Raw genomic sequence first — 22907 nt, forward strand, 5'->3', positions numbered from 1 at the left:
CTGTCACATACTGCTAGGTGATTTATTACCTGGTTTAGTTCTCAAACACATGGTTTTTGTTCATTTTAGAAAATACCTTACCATTAAGGAAATTACAGCTAAGTAAACAAAGTGAATTCCCCTTTGGGTTGGGGTTGTAGCTTAGTGGTAGAGTGCTTGCTTAGCATTGTGAGGCAGTGGGTTCTATCCTCAGCACCACATTAAAAAATAAATTAATTAAATAAAGGTATTTTGTCCATCTGCAACTAAATGTGTGTGTGTGTGTGTGTGTGTGTTAAGTAAAATCTCCAAGGTCATGTGGTCTTAGAGCTGGAAGTCCAGCCCCATTAAACTAGTATTTTTTTTTTTAACATGATCATTGTGTGTGGTAGGTATTTCCTTTATTTGATGTGTTGTCTTCTAGAGAGGGGAAAGAAAATTTGTATATATAGCTACACATGACATTCATGTTTACCTTTTACCTCATGGCCAATAAGATCTCATGTTTATTATCTATTAATCTAACAAACTTTGTTGCAAGGGCAGCTTAGGAATATTAGAATGGGAATATTCTTGTAGAAAAGTGTTTCTGGGTCATTTATTAAATTATTAAGCCCTTGACTAGGCTGGTAAATAATTGGTTAGGAGTCAAGCAAAAGTTGTTTGAGCTGGGTATTTGTATTCAGCCTTGAAGATAAATGCACGTTTTGGTTTTGATTTTTTTTTTTTTAAATTTCTACAGGAGGCAGCCTTCTGTGCTGTGATTCTTGCCCTGCTGCTTTTCATCGTGAATGCCTGAACATTGATATCCCTGAAGGAAACTGGTATTGCAATGACTGTAAGGCAGGCAAAAAGCCACACTACAGGGAGATTGTGTGGGTAAAAGTTGGACGATACAGGTGAGTAAGCATAAAGGATAATGACACTCAGTGATTTGGTTTGTTTGTTTTTGTTTTGTTTTTACTAACCTGTTTCTTGGGACCTCTCAGATATTAAAAAATTATTTTCCTAATAAGACAATTCCCCCCCAAATTAATTTTTCTTTCTAAGAATGTTAACTTATGATATACCGTTATAGGACTATATGCATTCTATAGAAAGTTCACTAATAAAAACAAACCTATAATCTCACAAATAGGAGTTAATGGTTTAATATATTTACTTGCAGACATCAATACATAGCAGTGCTTCTTCTCACCAAATAATTATCCTTATAATTTATGCCCAGGTTTCAATTTTGCTCAATCTTTCTTATTTATTTCCTTCCTTCCTGCCTTCCTGCCTTCCTGCCTTCCCTCCCTCCCTCCCTCCCTCCCTCCCTCCCTCCCTCCTTCCTTCCTTCCCTCCCTCCTTCCCTCCCTCTGAGGATTAAATCCAGGGCTTCACACATGCCAGGCAAGTGCTCTACCACTGAGTCACAACCCCCAGCCCCTTGCTTTTTCTTTTTAAAATTATTTTATTGAACTTAAAATGCACAGAATATAACATGAATGATTTTAAAATATAATGAATGGGCACAGTAGGGTGAGTACAGTTCTTGTATGTCAATAAAAATTTTTATTAATAATAAAAAATAACAATAGGAGCACTCATTCTTTCTAAACAGTAAAGAATTTGAGTTTTTTATTTCTTTACCTTGTTGTATAGGTTTGATACATGTCAAATGTTTTGTTTTACATGTTGTAAACTTTTATATAAAGGATCTCCTTCCCAACCCTTCCAGTTCTGGGGATTGAACCTCAGGGGTATTCTACCAGTGAGGTTACCCCCCCATACACAGCCTTTTTATTTTATATTGGAATAGAGGCTGGCCTCAAGCTTGTGATCTTCCTGCCTCAAATCTCCTGAGTAGTTGGGATTACAGGCATTCACCACTGTGTTGGGTTAAAAGAATTATTGTTGATGTATTTACTTTTTCATTTTTAGATCCCTGAGATTTACTGCAGTTATTATTATACTCCAGTTTACTCATAGTTCACTGTTCTACTGTACTCATTTTAGTGCTATTTCTTGATTTCCATGCACTGGAGCTTCTTGGGGCTTTTGGATTAAGTAGCTTGGTAGAGGTTTTTAGCTCTTAATAGCTAATGCCAAATTGTCCCTCTATATTTGTAGTTTTCATGAAAAGCTTCTTCCCCCCATTTTTTAATGTAATTATTCAGTATCCTGTTAATTATTGAAAAGTTACCCTTGTAAAGGTCATTGTATTTGGTATTATTGTCATTCCCTGACTACTATTGTCAGTCTCTTGAGCATTCAAATTTTTTTCCTGTTTTTCATTCAGTGAACATTATAGTCATAGACATTTATTTGTTTCTCTGTATTCTTTCTTTTTTGGTGGGTGTGTGTGCTGGGGATTGAACCTAGGGCCTTGTGCATGCAAGGCAAGCATTCAACCAACTGAGCTATATCTCCAACCCCTTTGTTTTCTTTAATAAACTCCTTCAAATCAAATAACTTGAGTCTAAGGAAGTTTATGAATATCTGTTGTAAGCATTTGTGTTCAGGCTTCCAGCACATAATACTTGTTTGTGTTCTAATGATCTTGAGAGATTTCCAGGTGCTTGGACTTTAATATTGTCAGGCAGACGTTGTTTTCTTACTCCTGTCTTAAGCAGAACTTTTTTTTTTTTTAAATATTACTTGCAGCTTTTTAGAGGTTTCTCCCCTTGTTTTCACCTTTCCCAGGTGGTGGCCAGCTGAGATCTGCCATCCTCGAGCTGTTCCTTCCAATATTGATAAGATGAGACATGATGTGGGAGAGTTCCCTGTGCTCTTCTTTGGGTCCAATGACTATCTGTGGACTCATCAGGCCCGAGTCTTTCCTTACATGGAGGGAGATGTGAGCAGCAAGGATAAGATGGGCAAAGGAGTGGATGGAACATATAAAAAAGGTAACTATCCTTTGTATTTCTCAGGCCAACAGAGACTCCTGTTGCCTGAACATCTGCTGTCTTTTAAAATTCACAAAACTCTTCTTTTTGACAGCTTTCTATTGACCTCTGGGGTTTTATGTGGTTGTCACTGTAGGATTTGACAGGGAAAGTGACCCACATAACTCATTTTAACTAAACTTGCCTTACTGTAGTCCCTCAAGAACGATTGTTTTCTCAACATATCAAGAAATGAAGTTCAGGTATGTTTTATAGAACAAACATTGCAGTTTGCTTTGCAAAAACTTGGATCTCTTGCAAACCCCCAAATGGTTTTGTTTTCATTTCTTTTTCCTTTTTAGCTTTTTGAGGGGAAATAATATTCAATAGAAAATGTAAAAGGAATTAAAATTATAGAGCCATTTGATTTTTGTAAAGTAGCCTAGTATTGATGGCAGTGGGGGCAGTTATGGCTAAAAGAGGTTCCTTAGTATTAGCAGTAGTAGTTTTACCACTTATAAGATGCTTAAGACAACTGTGAGCCTTGGCATTCTCTTATGATATGAAGGGAAAATGTTGCTCTGATTACTCAGTGGATGATAAAAGTAAACCTGTAGGGCACGTAGTTGGTAATCACATTCTTTCTATAGCTGTCCTTTGAAAAGCCATGTATCTTTTGCTGTTTGAATATTAAATTTGAAGATTTTGTCTGCAAACTGAGATGAATATGGCTGTAAGTGAAACTTGCTGGTGGGATGCAACAAGATTCTAAGCAGATGAAACTTCATGGATAGGGAATGGGTGTAATGTGTATAGGGAATAAGTGTAATAAAAGTTCTGTTTGCCTCATGTTATTTTCAGTTATTTTAGTAGTTCCTCACCTGTTTGCCATGTTATTTCTGTCCTGAGGCATGGACTATCCATATTCATTACTAATACAGTAAAGTGTATCAGTACTAATACTAATAGGAGCTTGAGTCTAGAGTCTTGCTATCTCAGATCATCAGTAACCTGTGACCAACATCATGGCCTTCACAGTGGTAGTCCCCACCAAGGATATGGGAGAAGGTATAATGTAAGGAAGGCTATGAGTTTGAGCCTGCTGCAGTTTTGAGATGTTGCTGTTTCTTTGCGTACCAGAGGCTGGCTATGTTTCTCGTCTTCTAGAAATGTATGTTTTGTGGGGGAATCTGACATAGATACTGGCAGTCAAACTGCCGTTCAGTGATGGCTGTAGTAGATATATGTCTGATTGGCTAAGCAAGATGAGGCATGGCTAAGCCGGGTATTAGAGTTTTGAAGCCATGGATGATGGCTACTTTCCTAAGTGCTGCTTTGCTTTTGGTCCTATGGCAACCCTGCAAAATATATACTATCCAGATTTTGTGTATTTTGGAAACTGAGGCACCTGAAAGTTATATTATTGGCTTAAGGTACCAGTGTCAGTAAGTGGTAGAAAAAGGTTTTTAATGCTAGCAGATGGAATCCAGAATCTAAATTCTTAATTTCTGCACTGACTGTGAGGAATGAAATGTGAAAGTACACATTTAATTTACCCTGTTAGGTTAAGTATTTGGTATAGTTTTAGTACAGGGTTCAGAGAGCACTGTACTGGCTGCCTGAAAGGAAAGTTAAGTTGAATGGTGAGAGAGAGTTTTAAAAACTGCAGACAGAGTAAGTGATAGGGCTGGGGCTGTAGCTCAGTGGCAGAGCGATTGCCTAGCATATGTGAAGCACTGGATTTGATCCTTAGCACTGCATAAAAATAAATAAAGGCATTCTATCTATCTACATCTACATCTCTAAATAAATAAATAAATATAAATGGTGGGTGATCACAGCTAGGAAGATGAGTGAGGAGGGTACTTTTCTAGGCAGAAAAGATGAGACCATAACGGAATTGTTCATAGGGTAGAGTGGATGATGGGTAACTGGGCAAACATTGTTGTAGACAAAGCAGGACATATTGAATAACAAAATGTGGAAGGATGAATTTTAGTATAATTAACAGACTTCATGTAATACAAATGTACTGCTAGATGGTGACAGGGAAGAAGATATGAGTCAAAGAATTGATAGGGAAAGACAGCTACAGAGAAAAAGGTAGGAAGAGTTGGAATTCTTGGAACTTTTTATCTGTACAAGGAATAATGAATCAATAGTGGAGAAAACTGATAATCTCTTTTGTTGAGGTTTTCAGATACTTCTAAACATTTACAAGGACAGAACTTGAAATTGAATGTAGATAAGATGTGAAGATCTGTCTATCATTAGAGTTCGTAATGGATATTTACAGAATGAGTATTAGAAGAATAGGATGGGGCTGGGTATGGTTTCATAGCTTGTAATCCCAGGTACTTGGGAGGCATAGTGTTGAGACCCTGGGTTCAGTCTGCAGTATCATAAAAGCAATACAGAGAAAAGTTGGACAGGTACTTAGAAGAGAAGAACTTTGAGTTACTTTGTTTTGTCCTAATGCCATGTCTGAATACCTCAGGGACTGTATAACCTATTTGGAAATAGTTGTATATATATTCTAGGTTTTCCATATACATAGTGTTGGTTGCATTTTGTCTAAAATATAGATTTCTTCAAATTAATAGGGAAGCAAAATAAATAGCACCCAGATATTGTTAACTGACTTGTACTATGTGTTTTCTCAGCTCTTCAGGAAGCTGCAGCAAGGTTTGAAGAGTTAAAAGCCCAGAAAGAGCTAAGACAGCTGCAGGAAGATCGAAAAAATGACAAAAAACCACCGCCTTATAAACACATAAAGGTGAGAAAAAAATCCTAGGAGACTACCTCTAGAAGACCCACTGTATAGCTTGCCTTATTCCTTATTCCTATCTCATCATGCTAAGAATTGAAAGCATAAGTATAGTTGTTATGAAGCAGAGGCAGATTAAAAGAAGGAACAAGTACCAGAGTAACATTTCTAGTACAATGTATGCACTTTTTAAAAAAGTCAACTGTTTATTGAAGCAGTCTTTTTTTTTTCTTGGAAATTCTCACATATAAGTGGGAATAGATTATATTCACATATTCTGTTTGAAGGAGACCAAACAGCCATGACTTATGTATACTCCTGAGATTGTATGCATAATACTTATGGTAAGTCTTCTTGGTAATAACTGACCCTGAAAACATTTTAGGTGGCCAGCATGGTCAGAAGAATTAATATTGGGTATTTCTAACCCTCAGTCTGCCTGACAAAATATTTAGTCATCACTATCATCTGTGTTCAGAGGACCTTCTGTATTATTTAATATATGAAGTTATTTATATGCATAATTAAAAGACAACAATAACTCTGAAGAAGCAATATATTATGGAGTCAGGCTTAATGGTGCACACCTATTATCCCAGGGGCTTGGAGGCTGAGGCAACAGGATCACAAATTCAAAGTCAGCCTCAGTAATTTAGCAAGGCCCTTAATAACTCAGCAAAACCCTGTCTCATAAATAAAAATGTTTCATTTAAATAATTTTAGAAAGGGTTGGGGATATATTACCCCTGCGTTCAATCCCTGATACCAAAAAAGAAAGAAAGAAGTTTATTAGAAATGTTAGTATTTATGCTGGGCACAATGGTGTACACCTGTAATCCCAGTAACTGAGACAGGAGGGTCACAAGTTCATGGCCAGCCTCAGCAGCTTTTCAAGGCCCTCAGCCACTTTGGGAGACCCTGACTCAAAAAATTTACAGGGCTGAGGATATGGCTCGGTGTTAAAGGGCCTCTGTGTTCAATACCATAGTGCCAAAAAAATTGTTTTAGTATTTTCTAAAATACAGTTTACAAATCCCTTTTTTTTTTTTTATATCAGATAAAGACTTTAAAATACACATCATAATACATGAAAGAATACTTTTTAACCATATTGTCAAAATGCGTTCACCACCCAGGATATTTATTTCTGGATAAGGAACCTATTTCTTTTCTTTTCCTTTCTATTTTTTTTTTCCTTAGTTACAGATGGACACAGTATCTTTATTTTTATATGGTGCTGAGGATCGAACCCAGTGTCTCACACGTGCGATGCAGGTGCCCTACCACTGAGCTACAGCCCCAGCCCATAGAACCCTGTATCTTGTTTGTCCATAGAAAAGTATCATTTGCATGTCTTTTCTTTTTTTTAACTTTTATTTTTTAAGTTTCCAAAGTATGGTAATCTCTTTATAGAGCCCAGTGTGTTTATGTATGTCCAAAATATTTTGTAGGACTTAAAGAACTATTTATTATTTATCAAAATTCAAATTTAACTTAATATCCTGGATTTTTATTTGCCAAGTCTGGCAACCCTTTTTTAGTGGATTATAGAGATAGCACTTCCATTTTTTTTTAAATAGTTCTTGAAAGAAGATATAGTAAAACGAGTATTTTCTTTCTGAACTTTGAAGAACCTATTTTAAGGAGTAAAAATCATAAAATGTCAATCCTGGCAAATAATTAAAACTACTTAAGAAACTTAAAACTTATAAATGTCTCATAATAGATCCTGGAAATACACCAAGAGTTCAGTGGAATCACTGTATGTGAAAAAATAACACAAGTGTAGTTAGGCCTCAGAAAAAGGAAAGTCATTTGGTAATCCTGTTCACACAGTTCTAGGCATTTCAGAGTAGCACATCTACTATATTGAGCCTGGATATTGAGGAGGGAACTTTGAGTGATCTCACCCTAGAATTTAGAGACCAGTTCCTTCCCTCTGCTCTTTAAAATTTAAACAGACATATTTTCAGCAAAAAAGTATAGAGCAGGTGTTAGCAAATCCCTTGGTAGTTCAAATCTGATCTACTGCCTATGTATTATTTAATGCCAATGAGCTAGCCAGAATTTTGAAATTTTTTAATGATTGAAGGAAAAATAAAGGTAATATTTCACGATACACAAGGATTATATTCAACTTTCAATGTTTATTTTTTTATTTTTTTAATTTTAATATTTATTTTTTAGTATTTGGCGGACACAACATCTTTGTTTGTATGTGGTGCTGAGGATCAAACCCGGGCCGCACACATGCCAGGCGAGCGCGCTACGGCTTGAGCCACATCCCCAGCCCTCAATGTTTATTAATTAAAGTTTTATTGTATCACAGCTATCTTTGTTCATTTCATGGCTGTTTTTGTACTACAGTGACAAGAGTTGAGCTCTGTGTCAGAGACCTGTGGCCTACTCACAATACCTGAAATATATTTATATGAGTGTGTAAATCTTTGAAAGTGGTGGTGGTGTGGCATCAGATAAAGATTACAAGTAAATGTTCATATACCCTATTTATGGATTTGTGGTTTGGTTGGCTGACCTTGGATATGGCAAAGATGTATGTCCTTTTTAATTTTCATACAGATAGTTTGAGAAGAATATATTTCTTAACAGGCTGTATTTTTTATAATAGTGTAAAGAATAAGAGATAAACTTGTGGAAATGGCAGCATTTTGGAATTTAGAGGACAGAAGTAGATTTTTAAGTAATAGAAACCATTTATTTGCTTACTCGATGATTGTTCGATTGATACTGGGGCATTTAACCATTGAGCTACTTCCCTAATACTATTTATTTATTTGTTCGTGTGCAAGAGAGAGAGAGAGAGAGTGTGTGTGTGTGTGTGTGTATGTATGTGTATGTGTGTGCGAGAGAGAGTGACAGAGACAGAGACAAAGACAGGGTCTTATTAAGTTGCCTTGGTTTCACTAGGTTTCTGGGGCTGGCTTTGAACTTGTGATCTTCCTCCTCATTCTCCCTCATTGCTGGGATTACAGGCATGAACCACTATGCCTGGCAATAATAACTTTATTTTTAAGATATTTATTTTTGGTGGTTCTAGGGAAATGCTCTACCACTGACATATGTCCTCAGCCCCAGTAATAATTTAGATTAACTGGAGTTAGTAATCTAGAATAATTGATATTGCAGATATCATAAAAGACATCAAGAAGGAAGAGAATTATAATATTTGCCTTGTTTAAGAGGCTGCTGGGCTGTGTCCTGATCTTATTCTCAAATAGTCTCATAGGCAAAGTAATTTATAAAACCATACAACTCCTGACTAGTCAAATTTTACGTATGGGCTCTCTTTGAAGACTCAGTTTGATTATTCCCACTGAAGTAATAGCAACTAGGGGAGACTTCTAGTGAACAAATTCATCTCTTTTGAAATATCTGTTTTTTTCTCAGTATTGTTAATGCTGTTATCTATAAAAACTCATGAATGGCTTTGATATCACAGCAGCTCTTTGATCTTGATGGTTTTTCTCACCTTTAATGTAATTTTCAGTACTAGAACAAGTACTGAACATGAAAATATGAATAACAATGCTGTTTTCCTTTAAAAAAATTTCAAATTACAATAGTAAATATTAAACTACTTCTTCATGTGTAAGAAACCAAATTACTCAAAAATGTTTTCATACCAAAAGTTTTACATTTAAGAATAGTGGCTATTTTTATGTAGTAGTTATATATGGTAGTCACATGCAGTAGCAGAAATCTGGTTTCCAATTCATTTGGCCTTTCAGCTTTGAAGTTGATTTTTATATAATTTTAAAAAAATTTTTGTGAGAGTCACGTTTTATATATCAATTTTGACACTTTATATCAAACTGCTTAAATAAATCTTGATTGTTTAAAATGATGTAGCTGGGCACATTGCGCACACCTGTCATCACAGTCCTAGCAGCTAGGTAGGCTGAATCAGGAAGATCACAAGTTCAAAGCCAGCCTCAGCAACTCAGCAAGGCTCTAAGCAACTTAGCAAGACCCTGTTTCAAGGTAAAATCACAAAAACAGGCTGGGGTAGTGCTTAGGATTAAGTGTCCCTGGTAACAAATAAAAAAATCAGTAAAAAATTATGTAAAATGTGGTGCACAACTTCAAGAAGAAAAAATTTCCAGTGTTGCCATTATGTACAACCATAATGTACCAATAATAAATATGGGGGAAGTGGAAATTTGCCTTATACAGGTCTTCTGTTGTTTTATGTTCTCTTGCCTGATAATACTATGTGCTGCTTCTTCAGGTTAACCGTCCTATTGGCAGGGTACAGATCTTCACTGCGGACTTGTCAGAAATTCCCCGTTGCAACTGTAAAGCTACTGATGAGAACCCCTGTGGGATAGACTCTGAGTGCATCAACCGCATGCTACTTTATGAGTGTCATCCTACAGTATGTCCTGCTGGAGGGCGTTGTCAAAATCAGTGCTTCAGCAAGCGCCAGTATCCAGAGGTTGAAATTTTCCGCACATTACAGAGGGGCTGGGGACTTCGGACAAAAACAGATATTAAAAAGGTGAAGAAATTTCTTCTTAATGATCAGCTTTTTCTTTTTTATTGCTTGATTAAAATTCTCACATTCATATGATATTCTTATCATAGTAAAATAACAGGTTATAGTTTGAGGATTGACTTTATTATTGCTAACTCCTAGAATTTAGAGGCTTGAAGATGGATAATTGTCCTCTAGTCTTCTGAAATTTTTTCCCCTCCCTTTTGGTTCTGGAAATTGGACCCCAGGGTATATTTAACCATTCAACTATATCCCCAGCCTTTTTTTTTGGACTCAGTGTCTCACTATGTTGCTGAAACTAGTCTTGAACTGAGATCCTTCTTCATGAGCCTGCTGAGTTGCTGAGATTACTGGCATGTGTCACTGCGCCCTGCTTAAAGTCCTATGTTGATCATGTTCACTAAGTAGCAGAATGTGAGAAAAAAGAAGGAAATTCATAGGATCCTTAAGTGAAGGAAGGAAAATAAACACATGATACAGAGATATTTAATCATCTTTTTTTGTTGTTGTTGATACTGGGGATTGAACCAAGAGTGCTTTACCTCTGAGCTATATCCTTAGCACTTCTTAGTTTTTATATTGACGCAGGGTCTCACTAATTTTATGAGGCTGGCCTTGAACTTACAATCTTTCTGCCCTGGTCTCCTGAGTTGCTGTGATTGCAGGCCTGTGCCACCACACCTGGCTAATCACCTTTTAATAAAATACAGTATTTTGTTGGAAGGCAGAATTGTAGCTTCATAAAACATGAAGCAGAATCCCGGCAGAGTAACACAGCCTATAATCCCAGCAGCTAAGGATGCTGAGGCAGGAGGAGCACAAGTTCAAAACCAACCTCAGCAACTCAGCAAGGCCCTAAGCAATTTAGTGAGACCTTATCTCTAAATAAAATATAAAAAAGGGGGGCGATGGTTCAGTGCTAAAGCACCCCTGGATTCAATTCCTAGTACTAAAACAAGAATAACAACCAAAAAAACCAAGAAGCAGAGGATTTGACCTTTTCTAAATGAAAAAGAGTAACATCTTTCACTTGAAGCTTGGAGGGATATGCAAATTTCTTTTTTTGATGGTATTGGGATTGAACCTAGTGGAGTTCTACTATTGAGTTTTATCCCTAGCCCTTTTCATTTTTTTAATTTCAAGATAGGGTCTTCCTAAATTGGCCCTGGCAGTTATTGAACTTGTCATCCTCCTGTGTCACTGGGATTACAGGTATGCACATCTGTGCCTGACAAGATCCACAATTTCCTAATGAACAGATAATATTTTATAGGCTTGCTATAAAATAAAATGTATATGACATTAGGAAAGTAAGCCTTTTTCTGGTTATAGTTTCTGAATAATTTTATTGATGTTTCTAAGAATGACAGTAAATATACATTGGTATATTTCATCATTTCTCATATCTACTGTTGTCAGATGCTTTTGTGATATAATAATAAATAGGGAAACATGGTCTGTTCAATATGAAAAACAGGATTCTAGAGACTTATAACAGAAGACATGAAACTAGCTTGTCTCAGAATATTTAAGTTGAAACTTGAAAGATGAATAATTGTTGGTTAGCATTAAAGACCTGCAAGTAAGTTGATGTCATGTGTGAAAACCAGTATGATTATAGTATAGTATAGGAAGGACAGTGTTGTAAAGTATGGAGAGATAGTAGGCATTGTGAGCTCCAAGGAACAGGAATATAATTTAGAGAAACTGACTTTCAGGCTCTGGCAGATAAAGGGATTTTTCCTTTCTTTCTTTTTCTTTTTCTTTTTTTTAACTGGTAGATCTTTGATGTTCGTTGTATCCTAATCCTACTGCTGGTAACAGTAGTGGGTATGAGAATAAAATAGTTGAAAAATTATATATTATATGCAAATAATATTATGCACAAAATCTGTATTGGATATTCTGATACTTCCTTCATTTTTAAAATGTTATGCCTTCATGTGAATACTGGCATACTTTTGCTGTTAAGTCAGAAACTGTTTCTTGTTGTAGGGTGAATTTGTGAATGAATATGTGGGTGAACTAATAGATGAAGAAGAGTGCAGAGCTCGAATACGTTATGCCCAAGAACATGATATCACTAATTTTTATATGCTTACCCTAGACAAAGTAAGTAGTAGAACAAAGTAAGTATTGATGAATGAAATTTGGGTTATCTTAACTTGTGTTTGTAGATACAATATGCATATATGACATGGATCAATGTCAAGTGTTTCTCCACATGGGCTCTACAGTAGATAAGATTGCAAATTTCTGGTGTATAGTTTCTTTTTGGTACCAGGGTTTGAGCCCAGGAGTACTTAACCACTGAATCACATTCCTAGCCTTTTTTTGTTTTGTTTTGTTTTGTTTTGTTTTTGAGACAGGATCTCACTAGGTTGCTTACAGTCTCACTAAGTTCCTAAGGTTGGTTTTGAACTGCCATCCCCCTGTCTTAGCCTCTGGAGCTGCTGGGATTATAGATGTGTGCCACCACGCCCCAGCTAGTGTATATTTTTGGCCAAAGGCAATGAAATTGCTTTTATTTGTTTATTTTGAATGATATGTTACTATAGGAGAAATATTTCAAGACAAAAATAATAATTTTTTACCCTTTTATTTTACAAATTTAGTAATGTGTTAATATTTAGTTACCATATTGACAAGTTTCATTTTATTGGTATATGGAATTTTATTTTTTAATTTATTCCTAATTTTAATACCCTTGTATGTTTATTTTCTGTGTTTCTGCAGTTCCTCTTTGTACCTGAATATTAGGTTTCACTAACTTTCTTTTCCCTCTCCCAGGTTTTATAACATCCTTTTCTGGTACTTATAAGTTTAGTTTGTGAGATCCTCACCTCCAGATATTCTGATTATACTTGAAGGTGTGCAGTTCACATATGTTTTAAATATCAGTAGGTGATTTGACATGTGCACATGGTTTGAAAACTTCATAATTAGGGAGTGGAAAACCTTCTGCTTCTTGGGCAGTGGTCCTCAACTCTCAGTATATATCAGTAATTCCCTGGTGGGCTTGTTATAGCACAGATAGTTGATCCCTCACTCCAGAGTTTCTGCTTTAAACAGAAGCACAACTTAAGCACAACCTAGATTATGATTTCTAATAACTCTCAGGTAGAATTGGTGCTGCTGATCAATGGGCTGTACTTTCAGAACCACTCCTATGAGTTTCAGATTTCAAAAATAGCAGATTATTTAGAATAATTTTAGATAATTGTAGAGGTCTCAGGAAGTCTGACAAGCAGCTTTTCTTGGAATTCTAGGACCGAATCATTGATGCTGGTCCCAAAGGAAACTATGCTCGCTTCATGAATCATTGCTGCCAGCCTAACTGTGAAACACAGAAGTGGTCTGTGAATGGTGATACCCGTGTTGGACTTTTTGCCCTGAGTGACATTAAAGCAGGTAAGGGTCATTTGAGGATTCTAGAGTTAAGTCCTAAATTTCAGGTTTTATCATCTAAAAATCTCACATCAGGAATTCCAAAATAAAGTTTCCAAGTTTCTGAGGATAATAGCTGAAGACTTTCCAGATGATACTTGACCATGGTTGTGTTGTGTTTTGTTCACAAACCCTGGGCCTTGCGCATGCTAGGTAAGTGGTCTACCAATTAGCTACATTCCCCACATTTTTTATAGCTGAATACACCAACATCATCATAATAAACGCATTAACAGTAACCCTTTTCTTGGGAGCACTACTCAACCCCGCTTTCCCTGAAACTTTTACGCTAAACTTCACCCTAAAAACACTCATCTTAACTTCCGCTTTTTTATGAATCCGAGCATCCTACCCTCGATTCCGTTATGACCAACTTATGCACCTTTTATGAAAAAACTTCCTACCCCTAACTCTATCCCTGTGCATATGACATAACTCCCTTCCAATTATTACTGCATGTGTACCACCCCAAATCTAAGAAATATGTCTGATAAAAGAGTTACTTTGATAGAAGTGTAGCACTTGAACCTAATCCTAAGAATTCAAAATTCTTCGTGCTACCTTTTAAACCATGTCCTAAATAGTGAGGTCAGCTAAATAAGCTATCGGGCCCATACCCCGAAAATGTTGGTTTATATCCTTCCCATACTAATTAAACCCCTAACTTCCTCCGCAATCTACCTCACTCTCTTTTCCAGATCTATAATTACACTTTTTAGTTCACATTGACTTCTAACTTGAGTGGGTCTAGAAATATGCTAGCAGTTACCCCCTCTAATTGATAAAGGAAATCCTTTATCCACAGAAGCTGCATGCAAATATTTTCTTATTCAAGCCACCGCATCAATGATCTTAATAATAGGCACAATAATTAATTTCATAGACTCAGTACAATGAACCCTATCCAACTCATATAATCAAATTTCAGTATTTATATTTACAATTGCACTTTCAATAAAAATAGGACTTGCCCCATTTCATCTATGAGTACCAGAAGTTACCCAAGGAATCCCACTTAAATCAGGCCTAATCATGCTAACATGACAAAAAATTGCCACAATCTCTATTGTATACCAAATCGCATCTTCCATAGACCCCACCCTCATATTATTTATAGGAACCCTATCAATCATATTAGGAGGCTGAGGAGGACTTAACCAAACCCAACTTCGAAAGATCTTAGCATATTCATCAATCGCTCATATAGGATGAATAATAGCAATTGTCACGTACAACCCAGCCTTAACAATATTTAACCTAATCATTTATATTATACTTACCATTAATATATTTATACTTCTCCACTACTACTACCCTTTCCCTATCAAATTTATGAAATAAATTTCCCCTTCTAACACCTACAATTTTAATTGTACTAATGTCACTAGGAGGACTGCCCCCTTTAACAGGGTTCGCACCGAAATGAATTATTCTCAAAGAACTTATTTCAAACAATAACATTATTTTCTCTACACTAATAGCAATACTAGCACTCCTAAATCTATATTTCTACACACGACTTGTTTACTCCACATTTCTAACCCTATTCCCATCATTTAACAATACCAAAATAAAGTGACAGTTTGAAAATATAAAACTAATCCCCTTTCTACCAAATTTTATTATTATTTCCACTCTCTCCCTTCCATTAATACACCTCCTTTCATTCCTGAACTAGGAATTTAGGTTAATTAAGACCAAGGGCCTTCAAAGCCCTAAGCAAATGCCCAACACTTAATTCCTGCACTAAGGACTGCAAGACTTTATCTTACATCAATTGAATGCAAACCAATCACTTTAATTAAGCTAAGCCCTTTCTTCCTAGACTGATGGGATTTAAACCCATAAAACTTTAGTTAACAGCTAAACGACTTACTCAACTGGCTTCAATCTACTTCTCCCGCCATAAGTAAAAAAGGCGGGAGAGGGCTGGGGATGTGGCTCAAGCGGTAGCGCGCTCGCCTGGCATGCTTGCGGCCTGGGTTCGATCCTCAGCACCACATACAAACAAAGGTGTTGTGTCCGCCGAAAACTGAAAAATAAATATTAAAAAATTAAAAAAAAAAAAAAAAGGCGGGAGAAGCCCTGGCAGAGTTGAAGCTGCTCTTTTTGAATTTGCAGTTCGATATGACTATTCACCTCAGGGCTTGGTAAAAAGAGGATTCAACCTCTGTCTTTAGATTTACTGTCTAATGCTTACTCAGCCATTTTACCACCTACCTATGTTCATCAACTGTTGATTCTTCTCAACTAATCATAAAGAATATTGGTACACTTTACCTTCTATTTGGCGCTTGAGCTGGTATAGTAGGAACAGCGCTTAGCCTACTAATCCGGGCTGAATTAGGTCAACCTGGAGCTCTATTAGGTGATGATGAAATCTACAATGTCATTGTCACCGCCCATGCATTTGTTATAATTTTCTTTATAGTTATGCCAATCATAATTGGCGGATCTGAAAACTGACTAGTACCCCTTATAATTGGAGCCCCCGATATAGTATTTCCACGTATAATAATATAAGCTTCTGACTTCTCCCCCCTTCCTTCCTCCTCTTGCTCACTTCTTCTATAGTTGAAGCAGGTGCAGGAACAGGTTGAACCGTGTACCCTCCACTAGCTGGAAATCTTGCTCATGCAGGAGCCTCAGTAGACCTTACCATCTTCTCCCTTCACTTAAGCAGGGGTATCATCAATTCTGGGCGCAATTAATTTTATTACAACAATTATTAATATAAAACCACCTGCCATATCTCAATATCAAATCCCTCTGTTCGTGTGATCTGTGCTAATTACAGCAGTATTACTTCTCCTGTCTCTTCCAGTTCTTAATGTATTAAGTATACTCACATTCTCATACAACTGTCACCACCATCCACCTTGAGAACTCTTTAGTCTTCCCCAGCTGAAACACTTTTTCTGTTCTGTTCTCTCCCCACAACCCCTGGCAACCACCATTCTATCTCTGAATTGGACTTCTCTAGGAATTTCATGTAAATAAAACCACACAGTACTTGTCCTATTGTGACTCAGTGGTTTCACCTACCATGTCTTTAAGAGTGAGCCTGGATGGTTTTATTAAAGAAATAAATTCCCAGAATTTAACTTTGATGTGAACTCCCTGCAAATGAGTCTTGGAAACTCCAGCTCTCCAGGTCTTTTTTTAACCTTCTCTTCCACAGTTGCCCTTTTCCCATGATTCAAACCAAAGATTTACCTTTCATCCACCCGAATCTGTGAGTTATAAATAAATGTCTCCCCGCCTTCTTCCCCTTTTTGTGGTGCTGGGGATGACACAAGTGCCTCAAACATGGAAAGCAAACACTCTACCACTGAGCTACATTGTTAGCCCCTGTCCCTAAAGTTTTAAAAGCAGACCTATCGGGCTGCAATGGTGGTTCAGTGGCAGAGTGCCCGCCTAGTATGTGTGAGGCACTGGGTTCAATCCTCAGCACCACATAAAAATAAATAAATAAAATAAAGGTATTGTGTCCATTTACAACTAAAAAATATTTTAAAAAACAGACCTGTCATGTTTGAATGCATAAGTGAAATAGTTGTAATTGTGACAATTATGAATATATTTATTTGATTTTTGTTGTTGTTGTTCTTTGGTTTTTGAGGTGCTGGGATTGAACCCAGGGCCTTGTGCATACGAGACAGGCACTCTACCAACTGAGATATATTCCCAGCCCTAACACCTTTATTTGAATTGAGAGTAAATCTGATAATAGCTAAATTGTTATATAAAAAAGTTATATTTTCCATAAATTAGAAGAACCTAACCTATGCTTCAAGGTTTTGATGGTTTAAAAAATAAAGTGACCTATGCATAGGTCTAATTGGATAGTTTTTAAAATATTTGAACATAGTGTTTTGTGAATTTGTAATATATAAGATTTCATGCATTTTTTTTCCAAATGAATTTTTCATAGGAATAGAAGTAAGATAGTTGAAGATCACTGTCTTATACTCAAACTGAGATGGGACTCACCTAGACATTTTATAATTGACAGTAGTATAGTGCAGCAGAAATCCCATGAGTATCATGGAGCAATAGTTGAGACTCCCTTTGCCAAGTGTTATAGACCTCAGTCAAGAAGCATTGATCAGGACTGGGGCTGTAGCTGATGGTAGAGTGCTTGCCTAGCATGTGTGAGGCTCTGGGTTTGATATCCAGCACCATATAAATAAAAGCAAATAAAATATATAAAAAATACAATAACATTACAAAAAAAAAGAAGCATTTATCAAGATAAAAGAATTAAAAAGCCATTTGATCAGCTCTTGTTCTGTGTTTTGAGTTTTTTTATTTGTTCTTTTTAGATATACATGACAGTAGAATGTATTTTGACATATATACATGGAGTATAAATAATTCTAATTAGGATTCCATTCTTTTGGTTGAATGTAATGTGGAGTTACACTGTTCATGTATTCATTTAGGAACATATGTTTTATTGATTTTTAAATCTTTTGGACTTTTCTCACTCTTTACAGATAGAAACATGCATTCTTTCATATACTTTTTAGAATTTGAATAGTTCTCACAGTTTTCAGATTTTTTTTTTTTATATATTTTTTTAGTTGTAGATTGACACAGTGTCTTTGCAGTGTCTCATACTTGCAAGGCAAGTGCTCTACCACTGAGCTACAGCTTCAACCCCCAGTTTTCAGATTTTAAGATTTGAGGGGTTTGCCTTGTAATTCAGTAGTGGAGTGCTTTCCTAGCACATGTGAGGCACTGGTTTCATCCTCAGCACCACCTAAAAATAAAGAAAATGAAGCGATAAGAAAGAAAATTTAGGGGCTGAGTCTCATTAAGTTTCTTTTATTTTGACATTGCTTGTTATCCTCCCTTCTCAGTCTCCTGAGTAGCTGAGATTTTATCCCCAAAACTGTTATTACTGTGTTGTTAGCCAGTATGATGTGTTTCCTCTAAAACTCATGTTTTAATGTAATACCCATTATGATGAAGTATTAGAGGGTAGATGACTTAATCCAAATATGATACCTTGGATGGTGTTTAGATTTAGATGTGTTTATCAGGGTGGAGCCGACATAATTGAATACTGGTGTCTTTATAAGAAGAAGGAAAGACCAGAAGATTTATAGTTATTATCCCTGTCTCTTACTATGTGATGTCCTGCAGTGCCTCTGGACTCTGCCAGTAAGTAAGGCTATCATATGCTGAGCCTCAATCTTGCATCAGAACTCTGAACCCAAGTCAGCCTCCCTTCTGTATAACTTATAGTCTGCGGTATTGTTATTAGCACCAGAAAGCAGGCTTAGATTCTTGGATATGATCCCTCTCCCCACAAACTCCTTTTTCTTTCTCTCTTTGTCTACCCTGTTCACTCTGTTCAAGGGGATGACCTTGTCTACTGTGTCTAGCTACAAATTTTCCACGTTCTCTCTGCATAGATATATTGTTCGTATCCTCTTGGATCTAGTCTGCACAGATTAAATAGGGAAAATTAGACCTAATGTGATAAGTTTGAGGCCAAGGGTGTGTCAGAGCTGAGAACTGGGTAGACATAGTCAGGACTTCTCATTCAACTTTTCAGACCCTTCATGGATCTGTATCTTACTCTGTTTTTTCATGTATGCCATCTTTGTTTCTCTCCCCTGGTACCCTTTGCCAGATCCTTCAAAGGTTATTCAATATTGGATTCCTTGCTATATTTATATCAGTGTTTCCTTTGTGACTTTTGATACCTTCTGATTTAGTTTCTTTGATTTTGTGTGATTGCTTACACGGTGTATGTTCAGTGAGCTGCAAGTTGTGCCTAATATCCTGCTATCTTACACTTGTCTAAATGGTGGAATTGCCTCATAAACACGTCAGATCTGCAAAAGTTCCATTATAGAAGCTATACGAGTGTGGCTTAGTGGTAGAGTGTTTGCCTAACATGCATGAGAACCTGGGTTTGATTCTCTAGCACTGCAAAAAAATTTTCTCCCTCTGATTAATTTTTCACTAGTAGCATAAGTAAATCACCCAACATTTAGTACAATAAGTTCACAAGCAGGCCTGAGATGGAAACCCATCCCTGTTGTGACTGTGATGATTAAGCTGTGACCCACACACAGATGATTGTATTATTTCTACTATATAGCCCCTAAATATGAGTCAAGTGGTTTATATTTTGCCCAACTCAATAAAGAAACAATTTGCCTGGTGTTATGGCACATGCCTATAATCCATCTAACCAGAGGCTAAGGCAGGAGGGATGAAAGTTCAACGTCACCCTGGGCAGTTTAGCAAGACCCCGCCTCAAGGGGAGAAAAATTCTTATTTTTTAGGCCTAATCCTAACTTGCTTTCATTATGTGCTTAGACTGTATTTGAATGTTTTATTTGCCTTCTAATGCCTAGTATATCCAAAAAAGAGAGGGGTAGCTACTCAGGGTTCAGATGACCCAGCCTGGTTTGGGCATAACTGGAATGTACAGCCAGTCTTTACTGTGTACTAAAGTGCCTCGCCTGTGAGTTACACTTACCAGGGCACATACTAGCAGGCATTTTTTTTATACTTATAATCCCAGTGCCTGGCACATCAGTACAGAATTAAGTTGTTTTTCTTGTATTTGGTTTTGGTATTGAGTTAAAAATTTTGTATCTGAGTAGTTGGCAAAACAAGAGAAAGAGAAAAACTTGAGATAATTAATACTTCTCTAGTAAAGGTGATTTTCAGTATTTGTTAAGCTACTAAAGTTTTTCCCCTTCTATAATGTATTTACTAATAATGTTATATTATTAAAATGTATTAATGTAGTGAATTAGTTAATTCTTTTAAAAATCCTGTTTGTGATCTCTTGAAAGTTAATGTCTTTTGTAATTAATAAGAAATAATTAAAACCATAGATATTAATCATTAATATTTTAATGGTCTTCTCTGCAGGCACTGAACTTACCTTCAATTACAACTTAGAATGTCTTGGGAACGGAAAGACTGTTTGCAAATGTGGAGCCCCAAACTGCAGTGGCTTCTTGGGTGTCAGACCAAAGGTACCACCTCCAGATTAAGTTACTTCAATTCTCTGGTATAACTGTCTCTCTTTCTTGGTAAAGATACCAAAGAATCTGTAGTGGAATTTTAAGATTATATTACAAAACAGTAGAATAGGTAAAAGTAGTAGACTTAACCTTGCCATTTTAACTAAGTATAAAAACATTATTGTGCTGTATGCAGATGATGCAACCTATAAGCCCAGCTGCTCAGGAGGCTGAGGCAGGAGGATCAAGAGTTCAAAGCCTGCCTCAGCAAAAAGGAGGCATAAAGCAATTCAGTGAGACCCTGTCTCTAAATAAAATACAAAATAGGGTTGGGGTATGGCTCAGTGGTTGAGTGCCCCTGAGTTCAACCCCCGCACCCAGTCCCATCCTTAAAAAAAACATTCTTTTGTGTCTCACTTCCTGTTTTTTTTTTTTTAACTAAATTACCATTCTCTAACCATTAAGGATTATTTAAAAGTCTTTATCCTGCTTTTCTTAAATACTATTTTCAAATTTTCCTTTTTGTTACATAGTCTTCTTAATGATCATTTATAGTCATTAATTTTTTATATAATGGACTGATCATAATAGGTAAACATGTGGATGTGTCAGGATTTCTCTATCCTAAGTAACAATGTAGTGAAAATGATGTTTAATTTTGATGCAAAGCTGACTATATGGTTACTCCAATTGGGTAATTCCCAGTATGTATTTTCTTGTTCTTATAAAGAAACCCATTATTAGGATGAAAAAATGTATATTAGCATAGAAAACAATAAGGATGTAAATCATTTTGATCAATTACAGGAGAAGGAAGATCCATGAAGTTCTTTTTTTTTAATATTTATTTTTTAGTTGGACACAATATCTTTATTTATTTATTTTTATGTGGTGCTGAGGATCAAACCCAGGGCCTCACATGTGCTAGGCAAGCACTCTACCGCTGAGCCACAACCCCAGCCCCAAATATTCTGTCTTATTAAATAAGGAAAATCATCTCTATATTGTATTGGGTTTTATTTTGGGTTTTGGTTAATTTGTTCCTTAGATAGTACTGTTTTTAAAATGTCAGCTGGTTTGTGTCCCATAAATTAAGATAGTAATTCATTTTATTTCACAATAAACAGTATCAAGTTTCTATAGTCTCAAGGTCTCTGTAAGAGAGCATTTCAGTTGTAAACCAGTGAGAGACATGCCAGAGCACAAGATGAGAAATGGGAATCACTGTGGGCTATTAATACATAGAATAGAGTGGACCTTGATTAAGCCTTGTTGATTGGTCCTGTATGTTTCTAGGCTAAGATGAATTATGTGATGACAGCCCTGGGGTTTGGACTCCAGGGAACAAACAGAAAAACTGCTAGTTGTTGGGGAGTTGTAGGCATTAACCCAATTTGACTTAAAGATGCAAACCTTGATGAGGGCAAAGATCATAATTAGTTTTCTGTGCCTTCTTAACATAATGTTCAGTGATTTGTTAAATAAGTTTAGCAATGTATATGAACTCACAGAGAGAAGTCTTTAGCTTTGAAATTAGACAAACATAGAATTGACACATAAGGCTGGGGCCTTATGTGTTAACAAAAAGAAGCACATTTTTCTCTTATTTCATTCACGTGAAAAGAGTTGGTGATAACAAAAGTAGAAATTAATACTACCCAATATCTCGTATCTGATGTGCCAGTTGCCTTTCCTGCATTTTCTCTAATCTTTGCAACAGTTTTTGAGAACCATCTTCCCAGAGTAGAGACTGAGGCTCAGAGTATATAGTTAACTTATTCAAGATGATATAACCAAGTTATTGACAGAATGCTGATTGTTCATTCTCTGACCTCTAGAATCAACCTATTGCTACAGAAGAAAAATCAAAGAAATTCAAGAAGAAGCAACAGGGGAAGCGCAGGAGCCAGGGTGAAATCACTAAGGAACGAGAAGATGAATGTTTCAGCTGTGGGGATGCTGGTCAGCTCGTCTCCTGCAAGAAACCAGGCTGCCCAAAAGTTTACCATGCAGACTGTCTTAATCTGACCAAGAGACCAGCAGGTTGGTACAAGAGTCCATTCGTAGTTCTGTTTGTTCTCTGCCAGAATTCTCAGAGTTTGATGCCAGTTGCTTTAATGTACAACAAAATGCCATTTGGTTTGTTTGTGTAAAGTGCTGAGGGTTGTGGTCCTTGTTCTCATTCTGGAAATATGTGACAACAAAGTCTTAGAATCCTAGGCTATAGAGAGGGGAACAGAATGTGGCTATGGGTCAAATACTTTACTTCCATTTACAGTTGGTTTTCTTCTCATAATGAGCATGATGAAACAGATTTACATTTGGTG

At 36.4% G+C, this 22907-nt stretch overlaps 1 protein-coding gene across 8 annotated transcripts in view; it reads left to right on the forward strand.

The window, feature by feature from the left end:
- Nsd1 (nuclear receptor binding SET domain protein 1) overlaps nucleotides 1-22907 on the forward strand; it is a 150065-nt gene that overhangs the window by 119276 nt on the left and 7882 nt on the right. For all 8 annotated transcript variants that reach the window (XM_071612173.1, XM_071612172.1, XM_071612170.1 and 5 more), the window contains exons 15-22: nucleotides 722-878; nucleotides 2668-2873; nucleotides 5516-5628; nucleotides 9869-10138; nucleotides 12131-12247; nucleotides 13405-13546; nucleotides 20486-20592; nucleotides 22419-22623. In XM_071612173.1, coding sequence (XP_071468274.1) covers nucleotides 722-878; nucleotides 2668-2873; nucleotides 5516-5628; nucleotides 9869-10138; nucleotides 12131-12247; nucleotides 13405-13546; nucleotides 20486-20592; nucleotides 22419-22623 — 1317 coding nt within the window. The remainder of the gene's footprint in view (nucleotides 1-721; nucleotides 879-2667; nucleotides 2874-5515; nucleotides 5629-9868; nucleotides 10139-12130; nucleotides 12248-13404; nucleotides 13547-20485; nucleotides 20593-22418; nucleotides 22624-22907) is intronic.

Source organism: Marmota flaviventris, chromosome 5, assembly GCF_047511675.1.
Source record: "Marmota flaviventris isolate mMarFla1 chromosome 5, mMarFla1.hap1, whole genome shotgun sequence".
Lineage (NCBI taxonomy): Eukaryota > Metazoa > Chordata > Mammalia > Rodentia > Sciuridae > Marmota > Marmota flaviventris.